Source organism: Coenobita brevimanus, chromosome 53 (assembly GCF_032717465.1).
Source record: "Coenobita brevimanus isolate Jiangsu-jjx chromosome 53, ASM3271746v2, whole genome shotgun sequence".
Classification (NCBI taxonomy): Eukaryota; Metazoa; Arthropoda; class Malacostraca; order Decapoda; family Coenobitidae; genus Coenobita; species Coenobita brevimanus.
Window position 1 is genome coordinate 28,577,089 of NC_137006.1, and position 14,492 is coordinate 28,591,580.

A 14,492-nucleotide genomic window follows, 5' to 3' on the forward strand; every position below is an offset into this window, starting at 1 on the left:
TGCCAGACGCCTTAATCCCATAGGGGTCGCCACAAACAAATCGCCTCCCCGTCGCCCTGTCCCCCCTCATTTCACTGCCCTGCTCCCAACCCGCACCCCCCTCTCTCATGTGGTAGGTGGGGGCGCCCATCATCCATCCACTTAGTGTAGTGGTACTCTGTTTTTACAGTAGCTCTACATCGAGTGGCAAGCCAAATGATTTCCTGTAAACTAGGAAAGCATTTACAACGCTGGGTGGTAACCTTATAACCAACCAACACGTGTTCCCTACGTGAGCAAGTGGGTTGGCGGAGGGTTAGTGCCCCTCCCCGGAAAACAGCTAACTAAAAATACGAACATGAAGCCTCTGTGTAGAAGCTGACCAATATTCAGTACAAGTAATTCTTCTTTCCGAACCCGCCACGAGTTAGTTTAGTTACACACGACTGGGAATATTTCTTGCACCATTGCACACAGAATTGTATATAGATGGTAGTGATATAAATTTGTTCAAGGAATACATGATTTTGTGTGATATTTCACTGATCAAATGAGGGCCTTTTTTAAACACTCTTCCCTCTGCATGAAGACCCGCTGCTAGAAACCAGTGAATAGCTCTCTTGACGCTGGACAACCCCCGATGCATGCCGCCTAATGTAAAGCCAATGGGAGCAATTATTGGGGTCCCTAACACTCTTTCAGAAAATTTAATTGGGCATAAAACTGAAATACTCTCATCTATGGCCCAACTGCAACCATATTGCCAAGTTCATCGCAATAATTTCCTCCAATTTCGGCTGTGCCACATTAGTAGACAGACAGACAGAAAGAGAAAAAGACAAACAGACACATGGCTAAAATTTATTATACTGAGTTAGTTCACATAGTGAAAAGACTATTTATATCCCATAAGCTTTCCAGTTATATTTTAAGCTCAAATGAACTGAATATGCAATGGCAACAATATACTTTGTTTTGTTTTCTTGAAGTTTTGCTAAATTTCTCCTCTATCTGACATTTTTTCTCTCTTTTCCATAGGCCGACTTTTTTTTCCCCACGTTCGTTGAACTAAAAAATATGACGTATTGGCGTGAATGTCTCTCTCTCTCTCTCTCTCTCTCTCTCTCTCTCTCTCTCTATCTATCTATCTATCTGTCTATCTATCTATCTATCTATCTCAGCTACCAAAAGCTAGCACCTTTTCTGTTCCAGGTCAGCTTCTTCTCAACGTCGCCTGAACTTAGCAACAAGGGTCGGTTCGAATACTTCTCGCGCACCATCCCGTCTGACCACTACCAGGTGAAGGCCATGGTGGAGCTGGTCAAGACACTGGGATGGACATATATCTCTATCATCTATGAAGAATCTAATTATGGAATTAAGGTCTGTTCGTCGAAATTGTTGAATGTACGAATAAGTGAGGTTTGAAAGATGAAGCAAAAAAAAATAAAAAAATAAAAACTGACAAAAGGTAGATATGGATGGGTGGAAAGTGTAGGAAGATGCATATGACATGAGTGACTCTCCTTTTTCTAGTTTCGTCGTCAGTAGAATTATCTCTATCCAGATATAACTTGATAAGGTTCTGGTGAATGTGTCGTTTTATACTGTGGTCTTATGTTAATGACTAACAATTTTCGATTTTAGTACCATCTTTTGACTATTTAACATAGTTGCGATTTTTTCCTGTAATTTTGTTTAACATAAACGATTTTTCCATTTTAGGATGACCTTCATGTTATAATTCAATTAATATATACTAAATCTATTTCCTCCGGTTTTAAAAGCCTCCGATTAATCACTTTTAAGCGTCTACAGGTAGCAAGAAATAAATATAACACGGCAGTCCATCGGTCTGAAGAGAGGTTAAAGACCTATTACAATTGTCTCCTCTGAAGCCTACCTCTTATCACCTCTGGAAAATGCATCAAGAGCACCAAGGTCTGTTTTCCATGGCCACATCTGTCTATTGTTGACGCAATATATATATATATATATATATATATATATATATACATATATATATATATATATATATATATATATATATATATATATATTCAATCAGTCATTTCCTGTGGCACCCCACGGGATGCATAGAGTCTCGATGAACTCTTTCCACCAATATTTGTCTCTTGCCTTCTCCTTCAGGTCCCACCAACACTCCTCTCCTACATCTCTTTTCATTGTCCTCATCCAGGTTTCCCTCGGCCTCCCTCTACCTCTTTTTCCTCTAGCAGTCCACTCTGGCTCGTCCTGTATTAAACTACCTTCTTTTCTATATATGTGCCCCAGCCACTTCCAGCGAGACAGTCTCACATATTCATCAACTGGTTCCACTCTCGTAGTATCCCTTACTCTTTCATTTGTAACTCTGTCTTGCCACTTTACCCCAAGAATCCTACTCAGTATTTTATTCTCAAATCCTACTACTTTCTGATCTGTTGCAATTGTACTGTACCATGACTCATGCCCATAAATTAAAACTGGTCTAACCATGGACTTGTAAATTTTTACTTTAGTATGTACCGAAAGCATATTATTATTCCAAACAGATTTCAACATTCCGACAGCTCGCCAAGCCAGTCTAATCCTCTCTTCAATTTCATTGTTTACTGATCCCAGATATTTAAAATTTTCTACATTCTTCATCATATTATTCCCAATTACACAGTCCATTTGGTTCTCCACGTTCATAGTAATAATTTCAGTCTTTCCACAATTTATTACCAATCGCACTTTTTCTTCTTCCTCCACCAGACAATCAAGCACCCTCTGCATCTCGTAAATACTTCCGCAAATCAGTACAATATCATCAGCATAGTCCAAATCCATCAGCTTCTTATTTTCTTTCTAGTTTATTCCTGCACCTGTTCGCCGTACAACCTTTCTCATAACATAATCCATAACCAAAACAAACAACAATGGCGAAAGAACTCTCCTTGAATCACTCCTGACCTAACTTCAAATGGATCACTCAAAGAACCACCCACCATTACCTAACAAAAAGTACCTTCATGCAGGCTTCTATTAATATTTACAAACTTTTCTGGTATACCATAAAATCTCATAATTATCAACATAGCTCCACGTGAAACACTATCAAACACCTTTTCAAAATCCACAAAACACATACTAAGTGGCATTTTCATCTCATTAGCTTGTTGCATTAGATGCCTTACGGTAAAAATCTGATCATTACAACCTCGACCCTTTCTAAATCTCGCTTGTTCTTCTCTTAAAATTTTATCAATTACTGGCTCTATTCTGTTCAACAAGATTTTGGAAAAAGACTTTTGCAACTACAGGTGTCAAAGTTATCCCCCTCCAATATCCACACACACTTAAATCTCCCTTTTTTGGTATTTTTATAATCACTCCATTTTTCCACTCTTCTGGAATTCCACCAATATGCCAAACCACACTAAAAAGTTTCAAAAGCGCATTCATCAAATCATCGTTTTCCACCTTAAGCATTTCAGGAAATATTCCATTCTCTCCTGGGGCTTTAAAATTCTTTAATTCCTTTATAGATTTTGTTACTTCTTCCAAGGTTATATCCCCTGTTTCTATCTGGAAATCTCTCTCGGCTGGCAAAATATCCTCTTCAGCCGGGCTTGGTCTATTTAGAACAGATTCAAAATGCTCTTTCCATCTTCCTTTTATATCCAAATCTTTAGTCATCAAATTACCATTTCTATCTCGTACAGGTATTTCTTTCCTTCTCTTTTCAGTCCCGGTTAACTCCCTTATGGCCTGAAACGCTGCTCTTGTGCTCTGACCGTCATTTTTACTTAATTTAATTTCTGTTTCTGTCGCCTTTTCATCACATAGCCTCCTCTTATCACGCCTACCGAGTCTTTTTACTTCAGAATGTAAACTCCAGTACTTTGCTCTAAGTACTTCAACTACCTGGCCATCAACATGTTGTTCTTCACTTCTTAACTTCGCCTATTTCCTTTTCTTAATTGTATGCCATGTTTCATCTGACATCCACTTTTTCCTTCTCGCTTTTCCCATTTTCTTTATAGTAACCTTAGCACACTCATGCAAAACCTCTTTTACCTCTCTCCACATTTGATTAATAAAATTACCTTCAGATTCCATTAAAGTCTGCAGGACCAGAAACATGTTCCTGCATTCCCACCGACACTTTTCCTTCGTGTTCTCATCATTTCTCAGCTCATCAAAATCATAATTATTACCTCCTGTACAATTACCATTAACGTTTCTCTTATTTTTTTTTTAAATCTTTGACACAACAAATTGGTGATCACTACCTATATCTGCCCCTCTCCTTACGCAAACATCTTGCAAATACCTCCTATGCCTTCTGCTAATTACACTGTGATGAATCTGGTTACAATGTTTATCACATGGAAAAATCCAAGTAGTTTAATGTATTTTCCAGTGCGCAAGGATAGTTCCGCCAATTATAAGGTCATTTGCCAAACAAAAGCTTCCAGATCGCACCTGATTTTCGTTTCATATACCAACACCCTCCTTACCCTTATATATATATATATATATATATATATATATATATATATATATATATTGTTACATAGCCTATGATTTCATCATCCTTTGTGTAATTTTAACGCACAGTATGCTGCATGTTTGATCACGAGCGTGTTCTGCCTCAGTCCCCCCCTTCTACCGTTATAGTAGAGTAAGTCGTTCTCTCTGTTGTCCAGAGCGGGATTGTCAACTCTATGTCCCCATGGCTTCATTTGCGCGTCCTTATTACAAGTTGTATCAAGCTCTCCTGGCCCCTATATAATGAGCTCAGTCTCTGCATCATTGCCACTTAGATCTGCTCCTCGTTTTGTTCACATCTCTGTCCTCCCCTGTGCAGATATTATTGTTGTGAGTGCTCGGGAGGTCTCCAACCATCTAGCAGCTGTGTGTAATTTGAGTATAACTGTTATTGCATTTTTTCTTGTACTGTATAGCATAAGTTTAATTTGTGGGCCTAGTGAGGTTTTTGTAATTCATGTAGGGTTCTTTATGTCAGTCATTTTTGATAATGGTTTGTATCTGTAATTATTTATCTGGCATTCACTGAGTATTATCTGGTATCTCATTTTATCAGGGCTGACTTAGATAAATTTGCTCTTGCTAGTTTCGTGTTAATGGAGGCTATTGCAGTTGACCATATATTTAACCTGTTTTTGCCATTACATTGTCCTTATGAGTCCTGAATGTTTTATTGTTAGTTTGTGCATTAAACTTTAACTTGTAATTTTACCTAACTCTTTTGTTTTGAACCTGGAACTTTACGGGACAGTAGTGATTTTTAGCATTCTCACTTAAAGTGTACATTATCTTTCTCTGTTCCGTAACATAAATTTGGCGACCTCATATCAGGATATTCAGGATATTATCATAAGGATATTGTTTGATATTTTGTGACTGTGATATATTCATGATGGCTACTATTTCTACACTTGATGAAGCCAAAGATTTTTTGTCAAATGTGCAAACACTGTGTGATATAGAAAACAGAACAAAGAATGAACTTAAGATTGTTGCTCAACAATTGGGATTTGTTGTTCGCTCTCATCAGTCTAAAGATCAAATTGTTGCCATGATTAATGAAAGCTTGTTTAATGTAACTCCTCCAAATGAGCAAACGCAGATCGAATTAGCTAAGTTACAGCTAGCCCTGCAGGAGGCCCGTGCTAAGGAGGCTGAGTTTCACGCACAAGTTGAACTTGCTAGGATTCAGGCAGACCATGAGTATCGCATGAAACAATGTGGAACTGGATCATCTAGCTCTGATGATTTTGATGTGGCTAAAAATGTTAAACTTGTCCCTCCTTTTAATGAATCTGATTTAACAAAGTATTTTCAGTTGTTTGAGGGGGTAGCTACAGGTTTTAATTGGCCTAAGGAGTATTGGCCAGTACTCCCTCAAACTGTTCTCACCGGTAAAGCTCAAGTAACTTATGCATCTTTGCCTCAGGATCAATCTGATAATTATGATGTAGTTAAGAGCTTGATTCTTAAGGCCTATGAGCTTGTTCCTGAAGCCTATAGAGTAAAATTTAGGACAACTTACAAGCAAGATAAGCAATCCCATGTTGAGTATGCAAAAATCAAAGAAGATCTGTTAGAGCAGTGGTTAAATTCTAAGAATGTGGATTCTGATTTTGGTAAATTTAAGCAGATGATTTTGCTGGAGGATTTCAAAAGGTGTATTAGTAAAGATGCAAGCCTATATCTTGATGAGAAAAGAATAGATAATTTGTCTGATGCTGCAGTTTTAGCTGATGAATATGTTCTCACTCACAAGAGATATTTTAGAGGAAAAAGGAAAGCTGAGAGTCAGTACGTTGCCTCTACTCAGAGTACAGGTAACAGGAAAGAGAATAAGGATGATGTTTCTCAGGAAGTAAATACCAGCTTCACCTCTAGATTTCAGAAAAGTAAATGTACTTATTGTAGTAAACTTGGTCATACTACGGAGAGATGTTTCAGGAGACAGCGTGATGTGAACAAAAAGGAGTCTTTAAATATTCAGTCAATTGGTCTAGTGTCCACTCTTGAGAGTTCCCAGAATTCTTTAACTGAGTTAACTGAACCTGCTTTGAGTTACCACTTAAATTCTCATGATGGAGCTCCTCTTTTGGGCAGTAACGTGGGTGACACTCTCAAGAGTTCATGTGCTAATTTCCTGTCTGATGGTTTTGTCAGTCCTCTGGACAGTAATGACAGGAAATCAGTTAAAATATATCGTGATACAGGTGCTTGCCAATCCCTTATGCTGACCAGTGTTCTAGGCTCTAATTTTAATTCCTCTGATGAAACTGTAATCTTACAAGGTGTGGGGAATAATTACTTCTCTGTTCCTCTGTGCAGAGTGAATTTAGAGTCTGGTTTTGTTAATGGTTCTGTTATGGTTGGGTTGGTTGAGACACTCCCAATGTCAGGTGTAACTTTCTTACTTGGAAATGATATTGGTGGAAGTCAAGTGTGTCCAGCTCCTCAGTTGTCTATTGAGCCAGTGGCTGTGTCCCAGGATTGTGATGTCCCTGATGTGTTCCCTGCATGTGCTGTCACTAGGGCTAAGTCTAAAGTTACTGGTGATTTAGAGGATAATGATGATGATGATGTTATCCTAGCTGACACTTTTCTTGCTAATTTGGACCACTCACCAGATGAGGCAGTACCCCGTAGTGTTGATAATTTGTCTCGTCAAGAGTTGGTTGAGTTGCAGGCTGCTGACCCTGAGTTGAAAGGTCTTGCTAACTCTGCTTGCAGTGAGGAAGAGTCAGCCGGTGCTTCTACTTGTTATTATGTAAAGTCAGGAGTACTTATGAGGAAGTGGAGACCCCCAACAGCATCAGCCGACTGTGAATGGGAGGTTGTACATCAAGTTGTCATCCCTCGTGTTTGTAGGCAGGATATCATTAGAGTGGCTCATGATTCCAATTTGGCAGGACACCTTGGAGTGAGGAAGACTGTGGCATGCATTTTGAAACACTTCTACTGGCCAGGTATCTTCAGGGATGTTTCCTGGTATTGTAAGTCTTGTCACACCTGTCAAGTTGTGGGGAAGTGTAATCAGACCGAAAAGGTTGCACCTCTAGTTCCCATTCCTCCTTTTGAGGCGCCTTTCACCCGTGTGTTGGTGGATATTGTGGGCCCTCTTCCTAAGACTTCTTCAGGATTTTCTTATGTGTTGACCATGATTGACATGGCTACTCGTTATCCTGAAGCCATTCCACTTAGAAACATCTCAGCAAAGAACGTGGTTAAGGAAATGCTGGGGTTCTTCACAAAGTTTGGTCTGCCTAAGGAGGTACAGTCAGACCGGGAAGTAATTTCATGTCAAACGTTTTCAAGCAGTCTCTGAAAGAGTTGGGCATCACCCAGATCACGTCTTCAGCTTACCATCCCCAGACCCAAGGAGCGTTGGAGAGATATCATCAAACACTCAAATCGATGCTCAAGAAATACTGCTTGGAACATCAGAAAGACTGGGATAAAGGTCTTCCATTCATTGTGTTGGCCGCAAGAGAATCTCCAAATGAATCACTGAGCTTCTCACCTTTTGAACTACTGTTTGGCCATGAAGTAAGAGGACCTCTTAAGTTACTTCAAGGAATGCTGGCTGTCAGAGGAAGATGACGTCAACCTGCTGGAGTATGTGATGAAATTCAAAGAACTGCTGTCCACTGCTTTACAGCTGGCGAGATAGAATTTAGGAGCTGCTCAGAGAAGATGAAGACTTGGTATGATAAGAAGTCCAGGTTATGCCTCTTTCAGCCAGGAGATCAGGTTTTGATTCTGCTACCAGTTCATGGGCAACCTCTTCAAGCCAAGTTTAGTGGCCCTTATTTCGTGGAGAAGAAACTCAGTGATGTCAGCTATGTCATCGCCACACCAGATCGTAGAAAGAGCAAGCAACTATGTCACATCAACATGCTAAAGTTATATCACAAGCGGGATGAAAATAATCCAGTCTGCACTGTAGCTGTTCCACCTGAGTCTGCAAGTGAAGCTCTCCCATGCAGTATGAGCCTGAGTGATAGTTTGGGGAAGAATCCTGATATCATGAATGATCTCCAGACTAAGCTTTCATCTACCACCCAAGGAAAGGCAGGAGTTTTCGGCATTACTGCAGGAGTACCCGCAAGTGTTCCGTGCCACTCCAGGAAGAACCACTGTGTTGATGCATGATGTCGATGTTGGAGACGCAAAGCCAATTAAATTGCCTCCTTACCGTGTGAACCCAGTGAAAGTTCCTCTCATCCAGAAGGAGCTTGGCTACCTGTTGGACCACAAGATGATTGAGCCCTGTCAGAGCGAGTGGAGTTCTCCTGTCACTCTGGTCCCTAAGCCAGGTGGGTCACAGCGGCTTTGCATCGACTACAGACGTGTTAATCAGATAACTAAAACAGACACTTACCCTCTCCCTCGTGTGGAAGATTGCATAGACAAGATCGGAAAGGCTAGGTACATAAGTAAGTTTGATTTGTTAAAGGGATACTGGCAAGTACCTATGACTGAACGTGCTAGGGAGATCTCATGTTTTGTAACACTAGGAAAGGCTTTTGCATGTTGAGTAATGCCGTATGGTATGAAGAATGCACCAGCCACATTTCAGAAGCTCATGAATGTTGTAACAGAGGGTTTGGCAGGGTGTGTTGTTTATATTGATGATGTATTAATCTTCAGTGACAACTGGAAAGATCACCTATGCCATGTCAGTAAATTTCTTGACCGTTTAGTTCATGCTAATCTTGTAGCTAATTTATCAAAGTGTGAGTTTGGTCAAGCTAAAGTTCAGTACCTTGGGTATGTAATTGGTGATGGACATGTTGCACCACCAGGAGCTAAGGTTCAGGTTATAAGTGATCTTCCCAGACCTAAAAGTAGGAAAGAGCTACAAAGATTTTTGGGAATGGTAGGTTATTACAGGAGATTTGTTCTTAACTTTTCTATTCTTGTATCACCACTTACAGACCTACTGAAAAAGGGAGTTGAATTTGTCTGGACCGATAACTGTGAATCCTCTTTCAACAAACTTAAAGCTATTCTATTAAGTCAGCCAGTGCTCGCTACTCCAAATTTTGCTAAGCCTTTTAAGATGGCTGTTGATGCAAGTGATACAGGAGCTGGGGCTGTTTTGCTGCAAGAGGATGATCAGGGTATTGAACATCCTGTATCTTATTACAGTAAGAAGTTCACTCCACCTCAAAAGAACTACTCAACTATTGAGAAAGAGCTTTTTGGCCTTGATTTTGGGTTTACAGCATTTTTCATTTTATTTGTGTTCTGGTTTTGACCCCATAGTCATTTATACCGATCATAACCCACTGAAATTCCTTAGTAAGTTTAAAGATAAAAATCAGAGATTGACAAGATGGAGTCTACTTCTTCAGGAGTATTCATTAGACATACAACATGTCAAGGGGAAAGAAAATGTTATTGCAGATTGCTTATCTAGACTTTAGACAGATTGTTTAGAGTAATAAGAAATTTCCTTTGTAAATTTCTTTTTCTTTGTGGGGAGGTGTTACATAGCCTATGATTTCATCATCCTTTGTGTAATTTTAACGCACAGTATGCTGCATGTTTGATCACGAGCGTGTTCTGCCTCAGTCCCCCCCTTCTACCGTTATAGTAGAGTAAGTCGTTCTCTCTGTTGTCCAGAGCGGGATTGTCAACTCTATGTCCCCATGGCTTCATTTGCGCGTCCTTATTACAAGTTGTATCAAGCTCTCCTGGCCCCTATATAATGAGCTCAGTCTCTGCATCATTGCCACTTAGATCTGCTCCTCGTTTTGTTCACATCTCTGTCCTCCCCTGTGCAGATATTATTGTTGTGAGTGCTCGGGAGGTCTCCAACCATCTAGCAGCTGTGTGTAATTTGAGTATAACTGTTATTGCATTTTTTCTTGTACTGTATAGCATAAGTTTAATTTGTGGGCCTAGTGAGGTTTTTGTAATTCATGTAGGGTTCTTTATGTTAGTCATTTTTGATAATGGTTTGTATCTGTAATTATTTATCTGGCATTCACTGAGTATTATCTGGTATCTCATTTTATCAGGGCTGACTTAGATAAATTTGCTCTTGCTAGTTTCGTGTTAATGGAGGCTATTGCAGTTGACCATATATTTAACCTGTTTTTGCCATTACATTGTCCTTATGAGTCCTGAATGTTTTATTGTTAGTTTGTGCATTAAACTTTAACTTGTAATTTTACCTAACTCTTTTGTTTTGAACCTGGAACTTTACGGGACAGTAGTGATTTTTAGCATTCTCACTTAAAGTGTACATTATCTTTCTCTGTTCCGTAACAATATATATATATATATATATATATATATATATATATATATATATATATATATATATATATATATATATATATATGATCTGTTTTCCACGGCCACATTTTTCCGTTGGCGACGCAGTACATGTAGGTTTTTAAAGCTTCAACATGCTTGCAAGCGTCGACCTTGATCACCTAATGGCGGCTCTCCGTGCTGCTCGATCTCTAGCAGCTTCCCTATTCAGTCCCTTACCTCTGAGATCACGCTCAGTGACCTCATCCCAGATCTTTTCCGGTCTGCCTCTCGCCACATTACCCCTAACGTTAACACTTTTCGATTTCTGCACCCAATTGTCATCCCTCATCCTCTCCATATGCCCAAACCACCTCAATCTACCCCTCCTCATCAGAACACCAATACACTTCTGTCCCATCCTACCTCTTAACTCTTCCATCGTAAATCTAGCCTCCCCAGGCCTTGCATTGCAGGACGCACGGCACATCCACCTAATCATTGTCCTTTCAGTACGTTTGATCCTGCGAATATCCTCTTCCTTTACTGCCCAAGTTTCACTACCATACAGCATTACACTCCTAATACATGCCATATACAGAGAACCTTTAGCACGGTGGGAGAACCGTCCCAGTGTCAGAAAAAGCAACAGCTCCCTGAACTTTTTCCACCAACTCCTCACTGTTGACACAGCATCACCTTCAGCAATTAACATGTCTCTCAAATAACAAAACTCTTCCACACACTCGAGAAGCTCACCAGCAAAATCAATCTTTTCACGCCTGGCAATCTCCACATGCTCTCCCCGACACTCTGCAAATCAGCATTATCTCGCAGTCAACCTCTAATACCACTGCATCTCTTATGCACCCACTAATCATAAATACCTCACAACATGGAAATACAGTACTTTCCACGCCCTTGTGGCAAACAGCACATGGTCACTCTCCCTCACCTTGGACAGTACTGCCTCCAGCCCTGTTTTTTTTTTTTTTTATGCGAGGAAGAAGGAACCAAAGGCCATGAGCCCGCAATAACAGTTCCTTCAAAGAGAAAAAACAAAATACAAAAGAGAGCCAAATTCAAGATCCGATCATTTCGAGACGCCTGGACACACTGCGTTTGAAAGACTGGAGATCATAGGCAGCAGGAAATACAGACACTTTTCTTTCATCTGCATTTACTCTCAAGTCCTTGTGTCCCATATCATCTCTCCATTTCCTTCATCTTTCCTCCGCCCCCCTTTCATTCTCTGCAATCAACACCAGTAATATATATATATATATATATATGAGATAGAGGGATGGAGTGGAGAGGTATACGAGAGAGGGGAGTGTAGGCTGGGAGCAGGGCAGTGAAATAGTGGGGGACAGGCCGACATGGAGGCGATTTGTTTGAGGCCACACCATACAGGATTAACCCATCACGTCCCGAGCTATTTCGCACCTCAGACACCCTCCAATCCCGAGCTATTTTCGGAAAAAAATTTCGGCTAAAACCTCCGCATTTGGTGAGAAACATCGAAAATTCATAGAGAAATTGCTCACCTGAGGTTTGAAATACTCAATACAGGTAGCAGTACCTCCTTACTTTACTGGGTTTTCTATCAAGCTGGCTCCAAAGAAAACGAGTTCTATGGGAGGGTAACTATTCCACACCACTCTTAAACGATATTTATTTATTTGGTACGAATTTATATGTAGCACGAGAGTATATTGATTTTCAAACAGTAATATAGGCATTATAACCATTGTTTCACTCACTAACTCATCAACATACCTGACTTTTTTTTGGCGACATTACCTGATCATTTCCGACTGTTTCTTCCTCTAATGCTATGTAAACTTTGTCCTCCACATTTTCATCGATTGGGGAATCACTCTGGCCCTGAATGTCTTTATTGGCCAGGTCACTGGTAACAGGTGAATTGCTGAGACAATGGCGTGCGGGGGGGGGGGAGGTTATGCGGTGTAAGGCATTGTCCCTGCCTGGCATATTGTAGGGGAATAGAGGAAAGTGTCCCGCATATACCTACCAAAAATCATGCACGAAAATTGAAAATTGTGCAAATTATGAACCTTGCAATTGTGCAACGTATCAGTACATCGACGGGACTAGCTGTAACAAAACATTGCGACGCACCCATACGTCAATGAGATGCCTCGTGTTAAGGCATCTGGCAATAGATAGTCAGATAGATGATCTGATGTCCATGACCACATTTGTCTATTGGTGACTCGACTTTCAATGGGGGTACGTTCCGACGGATCCATCATTAGTCGACTTGGTGGTTAGTCGAAAATGCATTTACAATACAGTCCTGTAAACGATAAACAGTACACATTACCAAGTCACACTTCTGTCCAAACACTTTTAAATGTTGAAATTATGCATAAATACTGCAAATAACTATTGCTGAAAGTATAGAACAGTCTTTACATAACCACAGAACAGCAGTAGTAGCAAACGAATAAGAGATTTTTTCAACTAATGCATCAACTTCCTTCACGTCGGCATTAGCAGACTCGCCTTCCACCTTAACGTTATGGAAAGGAAAAGTTTTTAAACTGCATAAACTAACCACGACTCCATTAAATTGCACATCACAATCAGAACCCGCACATTCCTTTAGCATCAACACACACACACACACACACACACACACACACACACACACACACACACACACACACACACAAAGGCTGTAGGCATGGGTTCAAGAAAACTATCATACAGTGTGATGTACGTATTTTTGTTGTAAAGAGAAACTGTAAACAATAACATATAACAATAAACAGTTTGTCTATATATCGATAACGCAGTGTTTAATATAACTGTAAAGTATCGTAAATTTGATATTCAGTACCATTATTCATACCGCTGGCAGTGCAATCGGTTTTGTTATATGAAGGAGCCTCGGGAACGCTGCCCTGGCTTGCCACATACCCCGTCGGTTGCAACTTGATAGTACTTGTGAAGGCTCTATGGGCCTTCGTCTTAAATGCGAATTGATCTTGAGTTGGACGGTCGTAAGTCGGACTCTCGAGACAGACAGATAGATAGATAGATACTGAACTATAGCAATGAGCTCAGCACACCACAATACACATCTCTCCATATTTCACACATTCTCTTCCCCAGACGTCCAAGGAGTTCTAAAGTAAACTGGGCATATTTCACCCTCTTTCTCTACCTCAGGCATTCAAGGAATTCTAAGGTCAATTGGGCATGGAGCACACCAGTCTGTTGATACTGTGGTACACCTGTTAGTAATAATCTGCAACTATTAATGACCCCTATAGACGAGTATACCAGTGGAAATGTCACCTTCTCAATATCTCCATTAATTCTCCCCTTTCAGGCGTTTGAGGAACTCGAGGGTCTGCTGGCGCTAAATAACATCTGTCTGGCGGCCAAGGAGAAGCTAGTGAAGGATTCCGGTGTGGCCGAGGAGGTGGTTTATGACTATATTGTTCAGAGGCTGATGCAGAAACACCGAGCCAGAGGTGAGAGTATAAATACACTTGATAGTAACCACAGAAAAATAAGACATAATATTATAACGGAGACGCAAACAGCCTCAGGCTCCAGTAATTTACTCTCGGTTCAAGAAACTCGCAGGACAGTAACAGGAATAGAGCAACGGAGTTCTCCCGTCAGTGGGAGGCTTACTGGCGACAGTACTTAACAATCTCAAGCACCCACTGTATGAT

At 40.4% G+C, this 14,492-nt stretch overlaps 1 protein-coding gene across 1 annotated transcript in view; it reads left to right on the forward strand.

Annotated features, from left to right (window-relative positions):
• LOC145400781 (metabotropic glutamate receptor 6-like) overlaps positions 1-14,492 on the forward strand; it is a 351,959-nt gene that overhangs the window by 214,480 nt on the left and 122,987 nt on the right. The window contains exons 4-5 of the mRNA XM_080273218.1: positions 1,192-1,362; positions 14,141-14,285. Coding sequence (XP_080129344.1) covers positions 1,192-1,362; positions 14,141-14,285 — 316 coding nt within the window. The remainder of the gene's footprint in view (positions 1-1,191; positions 1,363-14,140; positions 14,286-14,492) is intronic.